The 19,994-nt window shown below is 50.5% G+C and overlaps 1 protein-coding gene across 3 annotated transcripts in view; it reads left to right on the top strand.

Moving 5' to 3' along the window:
* LOC123757289 (probable deoxyhypusine synthase) overlaps positions 1 to 19,994 on the top strand; it is a 304,623-nt gene that overhangs the window by 213,193 nt on the left and 71,436 nt on the right. For all 3 annotated transcript variants that reach the window (XM_069323865.1, XM_045740842.2, XM_045740844.2), the window contains exon 8: positions 15,731 to 15,856. In XM_069323865.1, coding sequence (XP_069179966.1) covers positions 15,731 to 15,856 — 126 coding nt within the window. The remainder of the gene's footprint in view (positions 1 to 15,730; positions 15,857 to 19,994) is intronic.

A 19,994-nucleotide genomic window follows, 5' to 3' on the forward strand; every position in this document is an offset into this window, starting at 1 on the left:
AGTGCCCCTTCGGTTCCGGTGTGTTTTTTCGTCGGCTCTTTCCTTTGGGCCTTTGCCTCTGGGGGTCGAGTCGCTGAGTTTTCTTGCTCCTTCGGTTTTAGCGTTTTGGTTGTTTGGTGGCAGCAGTCTCCATCTTTTCTGGCGCGGGGTGGGGCTGCTGCATTCTGGAGGGGTCCAGGGTTTGTTGGTGCTTCGTTGGTCGGGCCTTGGGTGTGTCGTTTTTGTGTTCAGTGGCGGCCCTCCGCTGTTGTTTGCGTGCCACGGCGTTTGGGTCCGGAGCGCATTTTGCGTTGATCTGGTTCTGTTCTTCCCGGTTCGCGGGTGATAGTGTCCCGGGTGGTCAGCCGTGTTCTTGCGGCTAAGCTGCCTGTGTTCTTCCCTCATGCCTGTGGCGTTCGTGGCTTCGCTGCTCTCACTGCCGTCTGGGCGACGTGGCCTTGCGGTCTTTCGGGCATGGATTTTTGGTGTTCATACAGGGGCCTTGCTGCTCGTGGTTCTCGTGTTGTTCCCGGGATTTTCGGGGCTGTGGCGCCTTGGGTTGGCGTTTGCTGCCGGTTGTCTCGCCTCCTTGGGGGGTGCGTGGTGTCCGCCTCCCGGTTCTGTCCCTTTGACCTTCCTCTGTGGGTAGTTAGCTCCGGGGAGCCGACGGGGCTCCCCCCAGAAAACCAGCGTTGAATGTAATGAAACGCCATTTTCTGGGTGAGACCCGGAGGCTCCCCGGCAACCCTCCCTCCCTCCGGTCGGCGTTTTTCGCTTGTTTTGACATCCAGCCTCAGAACTGATGGGTGGATAGCAGGCATGGGAGGTCTGGGGCTTCCCCTTCCCCCTCCCGGGGAGGGGGGAGCTGCGCAGACAGCGGCGCAGTGACGTATGACGTCATACTAGTTTCCTTGTTTTCTGTTGAAGAGTTATATCCACTAGTTCGGCTTAGGTAGCAATTTTCACCAGAATAGGGATTTGTTTTGGAATGCTTACCTTTCTGGATGCTTGACCCGGTCGATGGCAGACATAGAATGCTTCCAACCACACGGGGGTCTCTATAGGCCATTGCTCCCCTTGCCTCTCTGAGGGGGCCAGGTTCTGGCTCGTGGTCCCCGGTAGGCCCTAGAACTCCATACACATGACTGATGCCAAAGTCTGACATTAGCATATCAGCCGGTAAAGCTCCGGGGAGCCTCCGGGTCTCACCCAGAAAATGGCGTTTCATTGCATTCAACGCTGGTTTTTTCGCGGTTTTGATATCCAGCCTCAGAACTGGGGCGCGGATCGCCGGCGCGGGGGTCTGGGGCTCCCCCTTCCCCCTCCCGGGGAGGGGGGAGCTGCGCAGACATGCGGCGCGGCTTGTGTGACGTCATGCTTGTTAGTTCGTTTTCCTGTGGGAGTTCTGTCCACTCGTTTGTCGATTTTTGTTGTTAACCAGAATAGGGGTTTGTTTTGTGGCGCTTACCTTTCTGGGTGCCTGTCCCGGTCGATGGCAGATATAGAATGCTCCAAATCACATGTGCATTTATATGGGCCATTGCTCCCTGTGCCTCTCTGAGGGGGCCAGGTTCTGGCTCGTGGTCCCCGGTAGGCCTAGAACTCTACCCACATCGACTGATGCAAAATAGTTAGGGTATCCATATCAGCCATGGATAGCTCCAGGGAGCCTCCGGGACTCCCCCAGAAAATGGCATTTCATTACATTCAACGCTGGTTTTATGTACCATTTCACAAGCTTTCCAGTCCCTGTCACTTTGTAGAAAAAAGAATTTCTGTCTTCTTCATTTCTATCCCCATTTAGATGTTTTGCCTGAATTAGGTTCATTTTCAGCTTTTCTCTGTCTTCCCTGGAGAGGTCTTGTCTTATTGCCCAAAGTTTGCCAACCTCATCACTATGCAATTTCCTGGCATTTCTTAGCACTTCTATCATGCTTTTCACTCCATTAAATGTCACCCTTAAGGGGCGGTTCTTGTCTTTCTCATATTTTCCTATTCTTCTAAAATCACTGACATTTTCCTTTGAGCCTTCTCCTAAACCTACTATTTTCTTTATGATTTTCATCTCTTCTGCTGCTCGGTCCACCCTAGATGAAATTTCCTTCTCTAAACATCCAAAAATTATTATGGACTTAGTTCTATCTGCAGTGTTTTGTACCAGTTTACTGTTGGTAACCAGTTCTTTCCTAATTGCTTGCCTAATTTCTCCTTCTTGTTGGTCATTTCTGGTTTTGACTTCCGAACACACTTCTTTGATAGTCTCTTTCTCTTTTACAACCTCAGCATATGTCGCTTTTATTTCTTCTTTATACTTTTCTAGTTATTTATTCACTTCCTCTATGTGAGTTGTCAGTGAAGTTTCCAGTTGGAGATCCTTACCTAACTCTATGTTAGCCCTTAGGCTTGCTTGGAGTTGTTCACCATGAGTCTATTTTCTTGTTTATTTCTTCAAAGTCAGCACACTTCACTTTCCATGCCTCATTTTCTTTCACTAGTTCCTTGATTTGCTCCTCCTGATTTGTTACCTTGTCTGTTAATGCAGTAATAATCTTACCTTGTTGCAGCATACTCCCTTTTAGAGTGCAAAGCTCACTCCTAAGAGCTCCATTGTCCTCTTCCAATTTAAGCACTTTTTCTTCATACTTCTTTTGCATATCCTCAATTATCTCTAACCTGCCAAGAACACCTCCTTTCCTTATATCTTGTGTTGAGAATCCTTTGAAACCATCATCTGTTGGTGTGTCTACATTCCCAGTGGTGGTGGTGGCGGCGGCCATCTTTGTTTTTGTTCTAGACCAAAACAAACTTTTCCACTCAGCTATTTTCACTCACTTTTACTTGTTTATTGTATTTTATTTGCTTTTACACTTCCTTGAACCTTTATGTAACCTGGGACACCACTGTAGCCCTCAACCTGTGCCCAATACTTAGGTAATTTGATATTTCCAGGAGCTTGCTGCAGTGTGACTCCTGTCTCCTCCAGCTCACAGTCACTGTGTGGGAGTTTCGTCGCTTAAGACCGTCTCCCATTGAATGGTTGCAAGGTCTACATTTATTTTTTCCCAGTCGATCCTCTTATTGTTGAAATTTAAATTGATTGAATACTCCTTCTAGCTTGTTGGGTCTCTTAGACCTACTACCGTTATTTATGCTAGTTTGCACTTTAATGAGCTTATGGTCTGAGTATGTAGTATCTGAGATTGTAAGTCTCTGATTAGTTCAATATTGTTTGTGAATAATAAGTCTAGTGTGTTTTCGTTCCTAGTTGGTTCTGTAATCTGTTGATTGAGTGAGAATTTGTCACAGAATCTCAAAAGTTCTCTGACCTGTGGTTGGTTATTTCCCGCGTCATTCCCTGCTATGATATTTGTGTTTGCCATTCTCCATCTTAGATTTGGTAAATTGAAATCTCCAAGGAAGATAATATCTGGAGCTGGGTTTGCTAGGTTATCAAGGATGTTCTCTATTTTGTGCATCTGCTCTGTGAATTCCTCCACCGTTGTATCTGGCGGTTTATATATTAGAATAATAATTAGGTTTAGATTTTTTACCTTAATTCCAAGTACCTCTACCACCTCATTGGTTGAGTTTAGTAGCTCTCTGCATACCAGGTCTTCTTTAATATACAGACCTACTCCTCCATTATCATAAACTTGATCTCTAGTTTTTCTATCACATCTATATAAATTATAATTTGGAATCCAGATTTCACCATCCATGTAATCTTTTGTATGAGTTTCCATGAATGACCCAAATATTGAGTTTGACTCTAATAAGAAACTTTATTTCTTGACTTTGGCTTTAAACCTTGAATGTTTGCAAATATGAATGATTGTTCATATTGTGTGTCACTTCTGGAAGGTTTTGGTAGTTCTCCCTCCTCTCTACCCTGACCCAGGGTGTGTTGTTGTGGCAATGGTTTGTCCAGTTTCGGAAGTGATACTGGGGAGTGTGGTAGTCTGTGTGTAGTTGGGGGGTGTAGTATGTGTGAGCTTGATGACGAACCGTAGTCCTGTCTTGGGCATTTCCCCTTCTCTATCCGTACTCCTGCAACGTTTCTGCCTGTCTGTTTCTCCCTCTGTTTCTGCCTGTCTGTTTCTCCCTCTGTTTCTGCCTGTCTGTTTCTCCCTCTGTTTCTGCCTGCCTCTAAAAAATTTCCAGGGCTATTATATTGGACTTCCTCTCTCATATAGCACTGTGTACCTCTGACGTGGAAATCAAGGCAATGAAGATCGTAGCATTTCCTCTCATTAACTGAGAGTTTGCATAGCTTAGGGTGAAAATATCTACACTCGGTATCAAAACGACATCTGCCTTTCCCTAACCAGTTTCGGCATTTCTGTGGGTGCATGAATGTGCATTCTGTGCCTCTGGTGCCATATCTGCACTGTCCTTTTGCATAGTACCTGCAAATATTTTCATCTGTGATTGTATTCTTATTGTTTATACCCGTGCAAGACTTGGCTACTTCTGTGTTTTTTTGTTCCAACTTTCTCGTTTCCACATTCTTTCTCGGTATTGCTTACCTTATCTCGCTTACCTCAACTTACCTCGGCTTACCTCGATGACTGGCTGGTTTGTGCCCCCAGTCGGTCTGTATGTCTGCTCCCCAGGGATTTGGTACTTTCCCAACTCACTGTGTTCGGGTTCCTGGTGAACTGGAGAAAGTCCCATCTAGTTTCCTCCCAGATTCAGTCCTGGCTGGGTCTTGTGTGGGACTCTCGGACTGCTTCCTTGTCTCTTCCTCCGGCATACCTGCTTGATGGGGTTTTGGGATTTCTTCTACTCCCCAAGCCCGGCCCGAGGCCAGGCTCGACTTGTGAGAGTTTGGTCCACCAGGCTGTCGTTTTGAGCGGCCCGCAGGCCCACATACCCACCACAGCTCGGTTGGTCTCTTTCTCTTTCTCTTTCATCTCTCTTTCGGCTGCAGTCCCTCCTGAGCTTTTTTCTGGGGGGCTCCCGGGTCATCCGACGGTTGCTCGAGGGTCTGTGCGAGAGCCTGAACTTTGCAATGTTGGTCTACCCGCTGAGTCAGGTTTGGTTTCGTTGGCTGTTCTAGTTCCTTCGGGGACGTCCCTTCCGCCTCTCTCGAGATCGCTGGGTTCGACCCCTGGGGACCTTCTGTCGGCTGCTGCGTCGCCGGCTTCCTCTTCGGGTTTTCCGGGGTTCTGTGCTTTAGCACCTGCCCGAGCCCTTGCTCAATGTGTTCACGGACACGTCATCTCTTGGCTGGGGCTTTGTGACCAGTGCTCACCAGGGCGGCCAGGGGCGGTGGGGTCTGTCCTTCCGTTGGGCCCATAGCACGGTGTGGGAGTTCGCGGTTGTGTGGTTTTGCACTTCGGAGGGTTCAGGTCTTTCACGGATCGATGATCCGGCTCCATTCGGCCTGCTCCACGTTGGTTCATTGTCTGAACTTATGCAGTCCTTGGCTCTTTAGGGATCGTCGCTTCGGGTAACTTGTCTACTGAGTTGAACCCTTTGCCAACCCTTCAACCCTTTGGGGGGTTCAGGGCTGGCGGGGTGGGCTTCTTCCCCTGCGCTTCGTCATGTCATCTTAGTGGGTGCGTTAAGATGTGGTCGATCTGCCCCATCCTTCTGGGGTTTCCGTCTGCTCTTTGCAGACATGGGCCTGTTGAATCTGCGGTTCTTCTGGACTTCTTCAGTCTGCACCCTGGATTCTATGCCCTCATCGGAGGACTGTTGTCTCCTGTCTGGCTTCTGTTGGGGCCGGGTGCCTGGATGGTGGCCCTGGACTTCCAGGTCAATTCTTGGCACGTTCCTCTCCAGTTTTCCAGGACTGGCACAGTTGGTGGTGGGGTTTCAGGCTTGTCGCTTTTGTTGCCTTCCCTATTTTGTAATTGGCACTTGGTATATTTTGCATCTTTACCGGATCTTGGTGCCCTGTCTGAGTCTGTTTGGGATTCGGTGTCTGGCCTACCTCGACGACTGGCTGGTGTGGGCGCCCAGTCGGTCCGCTTGTCTGCTCGCCAGGGGTGTGGTTCTTTCCAGATCGCCGGGTTTGGTTTCTTGGTGATCTGGAGGTGATTCCATCTGTTTCCGTCCCGGGTTCGGACCTGGCTGGGCCTTGTTTATGGCTCTTGGGCCGCTCCTTGTCTTTCCCTCCAGAAGTGTTGCTGCTGCTGTGGTCCTGCCTTGGGCTGTTCATGAGGGGGGTCCCTGGTTGCTCAGCGGTTGCTCGAGCAGTTGTGTGGGAGTCTGAACTTCGACGTGCTGGTCTGCCCATGGGGTCGGGTTTGGCTTTGGCGTCTGTTTGGTTCCTTCGGAGACTCCCCTTCTGCCTTTCTTGCAATCGTTAGGTTCGTTCCTCCGGGGATCTTGTGTTGGTACTGCGTCACCAACTTCCTCTTTGGGGTTTTCAGGGTTCCGTGCCTTGGCACCTCCCCAAGCCTTCGCTCGATGTGTTCACGGATGGGTCATCTCTCGGCTGGGGCTTTGAGACCAGTGCTCACCAGGTCGGCCGGGAATGGTGGGGTCTGTCCGTCCGTCGGGCTCACAGCACGGTTCGGAAATTCGTGGCTGTCTGGTTTGCACTTCGGAGGGTTTGGGTCACTCGGTGCTCTACCATTCAGCTACATTCGGACTGTTCTCTGGCAGTTCTTTGCGGAACCACAGGGTTTCTCTTAGGTGTTGATCTTTGGGGTTGGTTCCTTAGAGTGGCTTGTTTGCTGGACTCTCAGGGTTTGGCTAACCTTGAGGTTCATGTCCGGGGTGTGTCCTGTGTCCTGGTGGACAGCTGTCTCGGTTCATTCCTCTGTTCGCGGATTGGCCAGTCGTCGCCGACTCATTTCGTTGGCTCTGCCAGAAGTAAGGACTCCTGGCCATGGACGTCTTCGAGTTGGCGTGGTCTAGGCATCGCCCATTTTACGTGGCGCTCTTACCCGCCTGCGAGGCGTTCAAAGTGGATGCTTTTCGGCAGGATTAGTCGAGGTGGGGGTACCTGTTCCTCTTCTCCCAGTTGAGCTGTTGCTTTGGGTTCTGGCTCGGTTGGAGCCCATTCCCACGAGAGTAATCCTTATGGTTCCTTGGTGGCCGGCCAAGTTTTATTTTCAGACACTGCTTGATAGGTGTCCGAACCCAGGGCGTTTTCCTGCGATTCCGCCTCTTTTGGCAGGTCGGATCGGTCCTGTACATGACTGCTTCGGCCTTCTCCTCAGCTCTTCACATCTGGTATTTTGACTTGGGTATCACCATCTCTGTGGTGATCAGTTGGCTTTGTTGACAGTGTCCCACCTACGAGCTTCGTCTTGGCGACAGTATGACGTTCCTGGTGTTTCTATGCACCTTTTCTTGCTATTCATAGGTTGTCTTCTCTTTCGCATCGGTTGTCTTGTCTTTTCTTGGGTTTTCAGGACTACAGTTATTTGATGTTTCTTACTGTCGCCTCGTTTTGTGTGGCGCTGGCGCAGCCGCTCCAGCTTGCTTTCGGGGTGGACATCACATCTGCCCCGTTTCGTATGCTTTCTCATGTTTTGTTTCACCTCCGGCCTGCTCATGCGTCGCCTGAGCTGTACTTGTCCTTGATCAGGGTGCCTTCTTATCTTCTCAGTTTGTGGTTCAGGATTCTGCTCTTTGGTACTGGTGGTAGGTTTTTAGGTTTGCAGCCTTTCTCCATTCTGGCGACGGTTGAGACAGCTATTTTCCGGAGGGGTTCTTGGGTTATTGATGCTTGATTGGTTTGGCCAAGGGTGCATCCCGTGTTGTCCAGTTGCGCTTTTTGCCGTTACCTGCGTACCGTGTCTGGGGATGCGCTTTGGGTTCATCCGGTTCCCCTCGTTCCCTGTTTCAGGGCTCGGGTCTCCCAGGTCATCCGCAGAGTTTTTCAGTCTTCCAGCCTGCGGTCTGTCCTTGCGCCTGTGCTGTTTGGACGTTTGCAGCTTTTGCTGCTGTATTGGTGACATCTAGGGCTCATTTTGGGCACAGGGATTTGAGGGTCGCACAGGTTCTTGGCCGCCCATTCTTTATGCGCATCTGCTCCTGTGCGTTCTTGTTGCCTTGGGTTGCAGGTTGCAGCCTGTTGTCTCGGCTTCGCGTTGCGGAGATTGTGGCGGCCACCTCCCGGGTTAGCCCTTTCTTTTCTTTCTCTTTGGGTATGAAGCTCCAGGAAGCCGTAGGGACTCCCCACAGAAAAACAGCATTCAATGTAATGAAACGCCATTTTCTGGGTGAGCCCCAGAGGCTCCCTGGCAACCCTCCCTCCCACCGGTCGGCGGTTTTTCGCATTGGTTGAAGGTTAGCTTCCGAACTGAAGCTAGGCAGCCGGTGCGGTAGGTCCGAGGCTCCCCCCTCCCTCTCTCGTGGCGGGGAGGGCTGCGTGGATGATCAGCGTGGCAGTAAAGTGTGATGTTTGCTTGTTTCCTTGGGATTGTAGTAATTTCAACCTCTCTGTTTTTTTTTGTTTTAGTTTTTTACCATGTGGGGTTTGTTTTGTTATGCCTACCTTTCTGGGTGCCTAACCCCAGTCGATGGCAGATAAGGAAAACCCCAACCACAAGGGGGTTTTCCAGGGCCATTACTCCCTGAAACCTCTCTGAAGGGGCCAGGTTCTGGCGCTGGTCCCTGGTAGATCTGAACTCCTTAGCTAATGTCCAGGTCTAATATAACATACATTAGTCCGATAAGCTCCAGGGAGCCTCCGGGGCACACCCAGAAAATGGCGTTACATTCAACGCTGGTTTTTTGCCACTTTAACACTCAAAATGTCCATTTTCTGGGGGGAGCCCCGTCGGCTCCCCGGAGCTATCCCAGGCTGATATGCTAATGTCAGACTTTGGCATCAGTCATGTGTATGGAGTTCTTAGGCCTACTGGGGACCACGGCCTGAACCGGGCCCCCTCAGAGAGGCAAGGGGAGCAATGGCCTATAGAAGCCTCCGTGTGGTTGGAAGCATTCTATGTCTGCCATCGACCGGAACAGGCACCCAGAAAGGTAAGCGCCTGAAAACAAACCCCTATTCTGGTTAAAATTGCTACAAAAAACCGAACTAGTGGATAGAACTCCCCAACCGAAAACAAGCAAACTAGTGTGACGTCACACACCGCCGCGCCGCTGTCTGCGCAGCTCCCTCCTCCCCGGGAGGGGGAAGGGGGAGCCCCAGACCCCCCGCGCCGGCTACCCACACCTCAGTTCTTGAGGCTGATGCTATAGGCGATGGTCGTGTGCTCTGGCTCCGGTGTCGCTACTGCACTGTGCTTTGCGTGTGGTGTTGGTTTTGTGGGTGCGAGAGCCAGGAGTTATCTTCAGTACTTGGGCTGCATGCGCCTAGGGCTGCCTTCCCTTGGTGCCCTGTAAGTACTGCCCTTGGGGCTTAGGGCCACCTTCCACAGGCTCCTCGGGGTCTGCCTCTGCTGGTCCGTTTTACTTTTCGGTTTTTCGGCCGCCTGTTGGGCTCTTGGGTGTTCTTTTCTCCCTTGTTACCGGCAGGTAAGAGGCAGTTTGCACTGGTAGGGGCGCAGGGTGCTGCTCAGCTTGTATTTCCCGACATCGCGGCCGGCTCTGTTCCTTGGGGTTCGCTGTCCTCTTGTGGGGTTTTGTTTTTCTTTTTCTTTTTGCCTGGTGGGGGGGTTCTGTCATTTTATTCAGTTTGTTTTTGCCCTTCCACTGTTCTCCTCGGTGGCGCCCCCTGCTAGGTCCCCGTGAGTGTACACGTCCCTGGGGTTCAGCTTTAGAAGTTTGCTTGGTAGTTTTGGGTGCCGGTTTGCAGCACCCTGCCTGGGACTACCTGAGCGCGAGTCCTCTTAAAGTAAACGCTCAGGACCCTGGGAATCCCCTAGGGGGCGCGTGGGTCCGATGGATGTGACCCCGGAGTCCCCACTCGCTGTGTGCGAGTTTGAGGGTTGCTCGGTCCCCTTGTCTCAGGGTGACCCTTATTGTTTTTGCCTCTGCCACGCTGCCTGTTGGGTTGGTGATACTTTCGACCCTGAGTCCTGTGAGTGTTGCTGCTTGCTTGTGACTCAATTTACCCAATCCTCTGATGATTCTATTCGGGTACAGGCGGCGCGTGCGTTGCAGTCTAGGTTTCGTCTGTTGCAACGCGCTCGGTTGGTTGCTTCCCCGGATGCCCCGGGGCTGCCCCGCTTTGCTTTTCGAGACCCGGACTTGGGGGTGGGGGTCGCTTCGATCCTGGTTCAGTCCGCACCTCCTCGTCCTTCCCCTTCTGTTCGTTCTGGTCCCCCCCCCCTGCTTCCGGCCCCGAAGCGTCTGAGGGTTTCGGGGTCGGGGCAGGGGTTACTTGATCTCGAGACTCGGGCAGCTTCGGGGGGTGCCCCTTCCGGCGGGGCGGCAGAGGCATTCGAGTCTTGTCTCCCGGCCGAAGCTTCAGGGTCTGACCAGTGGGCCCCCCTTCCTCCAGCTTTTCCGGCTGCTCCGTCCTTGTCTTGTGGGGTAGGGGCTTGGGGAGAGGACTCGGCCTCGGGTCCTGTGGTGAAGGATCTCGAGGCTGAGGAGGGGCTGACTTGGGGGCCTTGGGCCCCGCTGGACCCCGCCTGGGTTTTTCTTCCCTCTGAGCGGGGCTTATTGTTACAAGGAGTGGGGTTTTCTTTTCCTCCCTATGCGTACGAGTTGGATTTGGTGTCGGCCCCTCCCCGGGTTCGGTTCCGTGTTCCCCTGGGTACGTCAGTTCCGTCCTTCCGGAGGTTTTCGGCTTATCGCATCCAACCTGGTATGGTGCGAGCAGCCTTTGCAGCTTACCTCCTGCGTGACCCGGATTATGCCTCAGAAATGGATCCGTCCACGTTCAGGTTTGGGACTTCGTTCCCTTTCTGGCTCCGTTACGAGGTTCCGGAGTCGTCCTGGCTAGCAGACTGCCCCTTGTTTCTTCTGCATTCCTGGCTTTCCTTCTGTCGTTCCCGCATGCTGGAGTGGCGGGAAGCTTCCATGGTGCTTCAGGTTTTCCTGGGGGGCGAACTTGAGTACCTGAATGAGTGCTTGTTTGCCCCTGCCCTTCCCAGCGATGTGGGCGTTATTCAGCTCCATGTGCAGGTTCCCTCCCTTTTGGCGGCGCTCGTTGCAGAGGACTTTCGCGCCCGTGGCCTTTTGGCTTCGGCCTTGCGGTTCTTTTCCCTCCTGGAGCTGTCTTCGGATTGGCTCGTGGAGGATGTGGGGACGCTTGGGTCCGTCCCGGGGTCCGGCACCTTGTCCTCGGCTGCGCGTTCGTCGGCTGCCTTGTTGAAGCTGTTCACGCAGATTTTGCAGGATGCGGTTTCCCTGTTTTATGCTTCCCGTCTCGCGTGTCGGCAGGCGGTGCTGGGTTCCTCTGTGGAATCTGCTTAGGCTCTGGCTCTTAGGCGTTCTTCACCTTTTTGTCCTCCTCTGTTTGAGGAGTCGGCCGTGGCGCAGTTTATTCAGGCTGCGTCGGCGGCTTGTCGTCCGATGTCGGACTTGTTGGTTTTCCGGGGGTCCCGGGGTGGGTCTTCTCGGAAAGGTCGTGCCAGGGCTCGGGGTTCCTCTCGTCGTGGTAGGCCTCTGGTGTCAGGTTCGGGGTTGGCTCCTCCTGCGAACACTCCCTCGTCTGGTCGGCGCGGTGTTCGCGCTGTGTGGGGTTCTGGGTCTTGTAAGGGTCGCCGGCCCTTTCACGGTTTGCCCCCTTCACGGGGTGATGGGGGGGCGGCTTGCACTGTTCGCCTGCGCCTGGTCCCATGATTCGTGGGCCTTTCGGGTCATGTCTCGCGGCCTGCGGTGGCGTTGGGTGGCCCCTCCCCCCTTTGGGGGGTCGGGGCTGGCAGGGCAGGTTTCTTCCCTTGCGCTCTGTCGAGTCGTCTTGGAGTGGATTTGCTTGGGCGTCGTTGAAACGACGTCGTCCCTCAGATGGGTTTCCCGTCTGTTTCCGGTTCCGAAACGGGACTGCGCGGACCTGCGGTTCATTCTGGACTTGTCCCGTCTGAACCCCTGGGTTCATTGCCCCTCCTTTCGGATGACTACGCTGTCTCAGGTTCGGCTCCTCTTGGAGCCGGGAGCTTGGATGGTGTCCCTGGACCTCCGGGACGCTTATTGGCATGTCCCGATTCATCCGCGGTTCAGGGACTGGCTCGGTTTTGTAGTGGGGCGTCTGAGTTACCGCTTTCGTTGTCTCCCGTTCGGGTTGAACCTGGCACCTCGCGTGTTCACGCGCCTTACACGGGTTGTGGTGGCTCGTTTGCATCTCCTAGGTGTTCGGGTGTTGGCCTACCTCGACGACTGGCTGGTTTGGGCTCCCAGCCAGTCAGCTTGCTTGCTAGCCAGGGATTTGGTTCTTTCCCAGCTCGCCGAGTTCGGGTTCTTGGTGAACTGGAGGAAGTCCCATCTGGTTCCCTCTCAGGTTCGGACTTGGCTGGGTCTCGTTTGGGACTCTCGAACCGCCTCCTTGTCTCTCCGTCCGGAGTCTCTCCTGCGGCTGCGGTCCCGCCTTCGTCTGTTTCTGGAGGGCCCTCGGGTCACCCGGTGGTTGCTCGAGGGGCTGTGCGGGAGCCTGAACTTCGCGATGGTGGTCTACCCGCCGGGTCGGGTTTGGCTTTGACGGCTGTTCTGGTTCCTTCGGGGTTCCCCTTTCCGCCTCTCTCGCGATCGCAGAGTTCGACCCCCGGGGGCCTTGCATCGGTTGCTGCGTCACCGGCTTCCTCTTCGGGTTTTTCGGGGTTCAGTGCCTTGGCGCCTACCCGAGCCCTCGCTCGATGTGTACACGGATGCGTCGTCTCTCGGCTGAGGTTTTGTGACCAGTGCTCACCAGGCCCGCCAGGGGCGTTAGGATCCGTCCTTCCGTCGAGCTCACAGCACGGTGCAGGAATTCGCAGCAGTGTGGTTTGCTCTGGGGAGGATTCGGGTGGCCCGCGGATCGACGATTCGGCTCCATTCGGACTGCTCTCCGGTGGCTCATTGCCTGAACCACTGGGGTTCGATGCGGTCCTTGTCTCTTTGGGGTTGGTCGCTTCGGGTGACTCGTCTGCTGAGTTCTCGGGGTTTGGCTCTCCTGGCGGTTCACGTACGGGGCGTGTCCAACGTCTTGGCCGACGCCCTGTCTCGCTTCGTTCCCCTCTCCACGGAGTGGACGGTCGACGACGAGTCCTTCCGTTGGCTTTGCCAGACGTTCGGGCGCCCTGAAGTGGACCTCTTCGCGTCGGCTTGGTCGCGGCGTCTTCCCGTTTATGCGGCGCCCTTCCCCGATCGCGAGGCCGTCGGGGTCGATGCCTTTCGGCTAGACTGGTCGAGGTGGGGGTTCCTGTACCTCTTTCCCCCGGTTCGGCTGTTGCTCCAGGTCCTGACTCGCTTAGAAATTTACCAGGGGAGAGTTGTCCTTCTGGCCCCTTGGTGGCCGGCCCAGCCTTGGTTTCAGGCGCTGGTTGCTCGGTGTCCGAACCCGAGGGTTTTCCCGCGGCTCCGCCTCTTTCAGCAGATCGGGCCGGTACGTCACGTGGCTGGTTCGATCTTCTCCTCGAGTCTTCGCGTATGGTTTTTTTGACTCGAGTCTATCATCATCTCTATGGTGATCAGGTGGCCTCCTTGTTGGTGTCCCACCTGAGGGCTTCTTCTCGGTGGCAGTATGAAGTTTCCTGGCGGTCCTTCCGTTTCTTTTTGCGTCTTCGTCGTGTTAGTTCCTTGTCTGTTCGGGTGGTCTTGTCCTTCCTCTCAAAAAAAATAAAAAATAAAAAATAAAAAAAAAAAAATAAAAAAAATTATGTTCAATAGCCAATAATAAAAAAAACACTAAGTCCTTGCAAAGAATTCTTGTGCGATAGTCACTAGGCAGGAGACACTGATAAACTGAGGAGGAATCGCTGTGCCACCACGCGCTAGGTCGGCCATACGTCTATCAACAAACTCGTACTCCTGAGTCGAACCTCAGGACTACGAATGTGAAGCGTTGTCCACCCAACAACCCGTTCTCGCAAATTTAATAAGTCAATATTGACTTATTAAATATGTGCATAGGTGACATACTTAACATAATAGATACCCTTAAAAAGATTCATAGAAAACACCGACCTTATCTAACCTTGTTAGTATCTTAAGATAAGCATCTTATTGCTTCGTAATTACAATTATTACCTAACCTATAATAGGTATAGGTTAAGTAATAATTGTAATTACGAAGCAATAAGATGCTTATCTTAAGATACTAACAAGGTTAGGTAAGGTCGGTGTTTTCTATGAATCTTTTTAGGGGTATCTATTATGTTTAGTATATCACCTATGCACGTAGTTAATAAGTCAATATTGACTTTACGAATTTGCGAGAACGGGTTGCACCCAACTGTCAGGCACCATGCTGATTGTTGCTCCTGGATCTCTGAAGATCTTAATCCATTTCCCCATTGACTGTGCCTCTTCCCACCTAAAGACTTGTTGTCTTCAGTGGTTTCTTTGGTGTTGAACTCTTGCACTTGACTGCACGATGACTGAGTTTCCCAAAGTTGAAACACTTCAACTTGGTGAGCTCTTCCCTCGTAGACTTAAATCTAGCACCACCGCTCTTCACATTACAAGTGTGCTTGCTTGCTGGCTGGCTCTGACTCCTATGAGTGCTTCCATGCTTCAGCTTATAGGTCTGCTTTCTTTGCCATCTTCCTGTTGGACTCAATAACTTGTTCATTGAGCCTGGCATGGAGTGCAGGTTCACACACGCTTAGGGACTGTTCACGTATCATGCTGTCGTAGAATGGTCTACGACTTGACTCAATTCCTGACAGTTTACAGTACTTGTTGAGACTCGACTCCAGACGCCACAGCATGAGTACACAAGTCTTACCTGTACATAACTTGATTTTGAGGGATGTTTTCAACATTCCGTCGGCTGTGGATCCCAAACCCTTTTATCAAAGCCGGTTTTGTAAGGGCACTTGCTTTTTTCTACTCATCCTTACCTCATAAAGGAGGGTAGAGTAAATATAAAGATTGCTAGGTACATTAGGAAGGCTCCTCAGAGGGTGGTAAAACTCAGTGTTATACCCAGTGGTCCCAGAACATACATTATACAGAAGTTACATTTCATACAGCAAGCTAGAGACCTCAATATTGGAAAGGTCTTTGGCAAATAATAGTTTCTAAAATCATGGAGATATTTATTTCTAGTCTTAAATTTAAAGGTACAAGGTATATTGGGAGTGTGGTTGTAATTTATACACACTATTGAAACAAGACTTGCAGAGATGTTACTAAATCCCCAAAAGTTAGACTCGCCTAACAATCTAATATATATATCCCCAAGCTCCACTTAGTCTCCACTTGTATCTTGCCCTGTTTTGGATGTTAAGCTTGACTTTGGGGTGTTCGTACAGTGCTGGGAACTTTTGGTCTCCATTTTGCTTAATTATTTCTTGAAGGGTTGGGTGTGTTCTGTCCTCCTTCATTTCAGGTGTGTTATATATTGCTTGTTTGATTTTTTGGCATTACCTCTCTGTGGTGGTCTCAAGTAGGTATTGGTGGGTCCTAGAATCCCAGTGTGTTTTCCAAGGCTTGGCTGCTTCTAGGTCGTAACATCATGAACCAGATGTTACACCATCTGGTTCATCATGTTGAGTGGCCACCAGAAAAGAGGCATTTCTTTGCATTTAATTCTAAATTTATTAAAATTTAGTGTTAATTTTATGGGTGACTTATTTTTTCCCATAAAGCTGTTACAAGTGATATGTTAGATTATGATTCATTGTTGCTTTTTTCACTAAAGTATAATACTCTGTTATATCTTTAACAATATATCTTGGCTAAAATGTCTATTTGATACTGTAATGGTATTAGTAACATCCATATTTACAACCTACAGAGGAATGGAGCCAACTTCTCTGTGTTCCTGAACACAGCGAGTGAGTGGGATGGCAGTGACAGTGGTGCTCGACCTGATGAGGCTGTGTCTTGGGGCAAAATTAAAATGGATGCCACTCCTGTCAAAGTAAGATGAATGTGTAACTACTTTATTTGAGCTTAAATATAAAGGCTTCATGTTAATATTTAATATAAAAGAGAACAATATTTTTGAGATGGTAAAAGAAAAGATGAGTGAGTGATGGAGGTGAATGATCTTGACAAACAAGTTGTTGAAAATTGTGGATGGAGAAATAAGTAATAACTAACTGATTCAAAAATGATTTACCTCAAATTCAGATGAAATTAATCCAAGATTTATTCAGCTTACTAATCATCTCCACTCCATCATTAATTTACTGTCATTAGCATATCTATCAGTAAGTCTTCATCATCAAATTGATCATCTATTGATATTTGTCAATCCAATAAACAATTGATGGGCTCGGGACACTCACAAGAGACCTTGCGACCAGAATCTTGACTGACCTCCTAAACCCCTGTGTCCGAATACCTTCCGAAGACATTCCCAAAGACAACTGAAAGAGCGGCCTGGGCATGGGCACAAGGGTAGACTGCAGGCTGGCTAAACCAAAAGGACACTGCAGATTACCCTAGACACTAGAGCCCTGGAATAGGCAATCAAAGAATGAGAGAACTTAGAGCACAGCCACGGACACAGAACCAGGGGTCCATAGAGCAAAGCAGCTACCAGACACCACACGTAATGCACCCCTGGCCAAACCAACCAAGCATCCATGACCAACGAACCCCTCCAGAAGCCCGCCGACTCAGTCTTCGACAGAAAATTAGGAAACAAAAAAAATAAAATGACCACTTGGACCAAAAGAAAAAAAACGCATACCAAAACAATCATGAACTGAAGGGGCCACTACAAAAACTGAAGTGAAGAAAGAAAGGAAAGACCCCAGTCCAAGAACCGAAAAGGCTTGAGCAGTGCATGAGCAGGCTGCAGGTGAAAAAACGCACAAGAAAGCTTGCAGAACAGGGCAGAAGTGACATCCACCCCCGAATGCAAGCAGCAGCAGCAGCTCCACCAACGTTGCACGACAGGGAGGACAAAATAAGTATATGGAGCACCACCTGGCAAATGGAATTTAATGTTAATAAATGTCATGTTATGGAATGTGGAATAGGAGAACATAGACCCCACACAACCTATATATTATGTGAGAAATCTTTAAAGAATTCTGATAAAGAAAGAGATCTAGGGGTGGTTCTAGATAGAAAACTATCACCTGAGGACCACATAAAGAATATTGTGCAAGGAGCCTATGCGATGCTTTCTAACTTCAGAATTGCATTTAAATACATGGATGGCGATATACTAAAGAAATTGTTCATGACTTTTGTTAGGCCAAAGCTAGAATATGCAGTTGTTGTGTGGTGCCCATATCTTAAGAAGCACATCAACAAACTGGAAAAGGTGCAAAGACATGCTATGAAGTGGCTCCCAGAACTGAAGGGCAAGAGCTACGAGGAGAGGTTGGAAGCATTGAACATGCCAAAACTAGAAGACAGAAGAAAAAGAGGTGATATGATCACTACATACAAAATAGTAACAGGGATTGATAAAATCGACAGGGAGGATTTCCTGAGACCTGGCACTTCAAGAACAAGAGGTCATAGATTTAAACTAGCTAAACACAGATGCCGAAGAAATATAAGAAAATTCACCTTCGCAAATAGAGTGGTAGACGGTTGGAACAAGTTAAGTGAGAAGGTGGTGGAGGCCAAGACCGTCAGTAGTTTCAAAGCGTTATATGACAAAGAGTGCTGGGAAGACGGGACACCACGAGCGTAGCTCTCATCCTGTAACTACACTTAGGTAATTACACTTAGGTAATTACGAGAAGAAGTGACAGTACACAGCAAAAAATACCAGGCCAGAAAAACCCAAGAGGAAAAAAGACAAAACAACCTTATCAGACCCAGACGAAACCCTACGAAGAGAAAAAAAATGGTGTAAAAACCCATCAAGAACAGCATACTGTCACCGAGAAGACCGCAGGTGGGACACCAACAAATCACCCACCTGATCACCAAATAAAGGGTGACACACGCATCAGAAAGACAAGATGCGTACTGCGAAGAAGGAAGTTGAACCAGCTAGAATCTCACTCGCCTGACCTGCAGAAAACCAGCGTTGAATGTAATGAAACGCCATTTTGTGGTTGAGCCCCAGAGGCTCCCTGAAGTTATCAAACTGACATGTGCCATATTAGTTTGGTGTCATCAGTCCTTGGAGTTCGAGTACCTACCAGGGGCCACGACCCAGAACCTAGCCCCCCTTCAAAGAGGCAGAGGAAGCAATGACCATATGAGCTCTCTACATTTAGAGTTTGTAATTTCTGCAATCGACCGGGAAAGGCACCCAGAAAGGTAGGTTAACCATTACAAACCTCCAACTGGTTAAAATTGCACCCTATGTCTGAACAGAGGCCCAGAACTACCCCAATAGAAAATAGTGAAACAAGCAACACATCATCCAACTAGCGCGCTCGCTCATTAGCGCATCATCCTCCTCCAAAAGGGGGAAGTGGGGACTCCACTCAGGTGAGCAGCCTGCACCACCTCCGAAATGGAGAATGATGAAAAATCACCGACCAGAGGGAAGAAGGGTGTCAGGGAGCCTCCGGGGCACACCCAAAAAATGGCGTTTCATTACATTCAACGCTGTTTTCTGAGGGGAGCCCCGTCAACTCCCTGAAGCTATATACCCACAGATAAGTAAAAACAGGGACTTACTCGGGAGGCAGCAGCACCACAGGTCTCGCAACAAAGACGAGACAACTAGCCGTGACAGATGTCCCAAGGCAACACAAGGCCGCAGAGAACCCGGGATGTTAACAAGATATCTGGCGGCCAGGTTCCTGTTCGATTTCCAAAATCCCCGTGCCCGTATATTGACCCAAGACATATTACCAAAAATGGCAGCAAGAGCTGCATACTTCCGCACTTCATGGGTACGCTGGCTAGACTTGATAGCTCTGCAGAAAACCTGAGAGACATGAGCCCTGGAACAGGGAACCAGGAAAACTGGGTCTTCCCAAAGTGCGTTTACTGTTGCTGAACCAGTGGCTCGCAGGTAGCGACATAAAGCCGCAACCAAACACAACACATGATGCACCTCCGGCCTAACCAGGCAAGCATCAACAGGGACCCCTCTGGAAAGCACCCGTCTCACTCTTCGCTAGAAAAGAAGGAGAGGGCTGTAAGCGAACAAAACGACTCCCAGGGCCAAAATAAGCAGAAACTCCTGCACCAGAGAAGAGCATGAAGCTCCCCCCCACCTGACACGCAGAGGCTAAAGCCAACAAAAACAAAGTCTTGAGAAAACAATCCTGGACTGAAGGAGCCACCACAAACCGATAAGAAGAAAGAAATGAGAGCACCCGGTCTAAAGACCAAGAAGGCTCAGGCGATGCATGAGTAGGCCGGAAGGGAAAAATTCCACGGGAGAGTTTGCAGTATGGAGCAGAAATGACATCCATCCTGAAAGCAAGCTGGAGCGGCTCTGTCAGCGCTGCACAATAAGAAACGACAGTATTCGTCATTAGACGCCGGTCCTGAAAGAGCCAAAAAGAAAGGACAAAACAACTGGAACAGACACTGACAAAATCCTACGAAGGGAGAGGAAATCCCGTAAAGACCACCAGAAGACTAAAGACCAGCATGAGACGAAAGACCAGCAGGAGACCAAAGATGACAGACTTCATACTGTCACTGAGAGGAAGACTGCTGGTGGGACACCATCAATGAAGCCACCTGATCACCATACAAATGGCGATTCACCCGCGTAAAAAAACCAGACACAAAGCACAGAAGAACAGAAGAGTAAGTCAAACCAACGAAGTACTGTAGACACGCGATTATCCAGAATCCGACCATCCGGAAAACGCCCTTATCCGGCTAAAATCGTGGCCCAGATAAAATTATCTCTTTATCTGGCCAAAATGTCCATGGGAGCTGGAAAAGCGGGTGTTTGGCCGGATATGAAAGCCAGGTGGCGAGCCGTACCGTATTAATCCTGCATGGCTGTGGCTTGAGGCACCTGAGGAGCATGGTACAAGAGGGGGTGGGGCGGGTGGGTGGTGTCGGGAGAGAGGGGAACGTTGGGAGGGACCACCTGGGGGATAACGGTCAGGAAGGGAGGGAGTCAGTCAGGAAGGGAAGGAGTAAGTCATGGAGGGGAGGGAGTAGGC

This window comes from Procambarus clarkii, chromosome 13 (genome assembly GCF_040958095.1).
Source record: "Procambarus clarkii isolate CNS0578487 chromosome 13, FALCON_Pclarkii_2.0, whole genome shotgun sequence".
Taxonomy (NCBI): domain Eukaryota; kingdom Metazoa; phylum Arthropoda; class Malacostraca; order Decapoda; family Cambaridae; genus Procambarus; species Procambarus clarkii.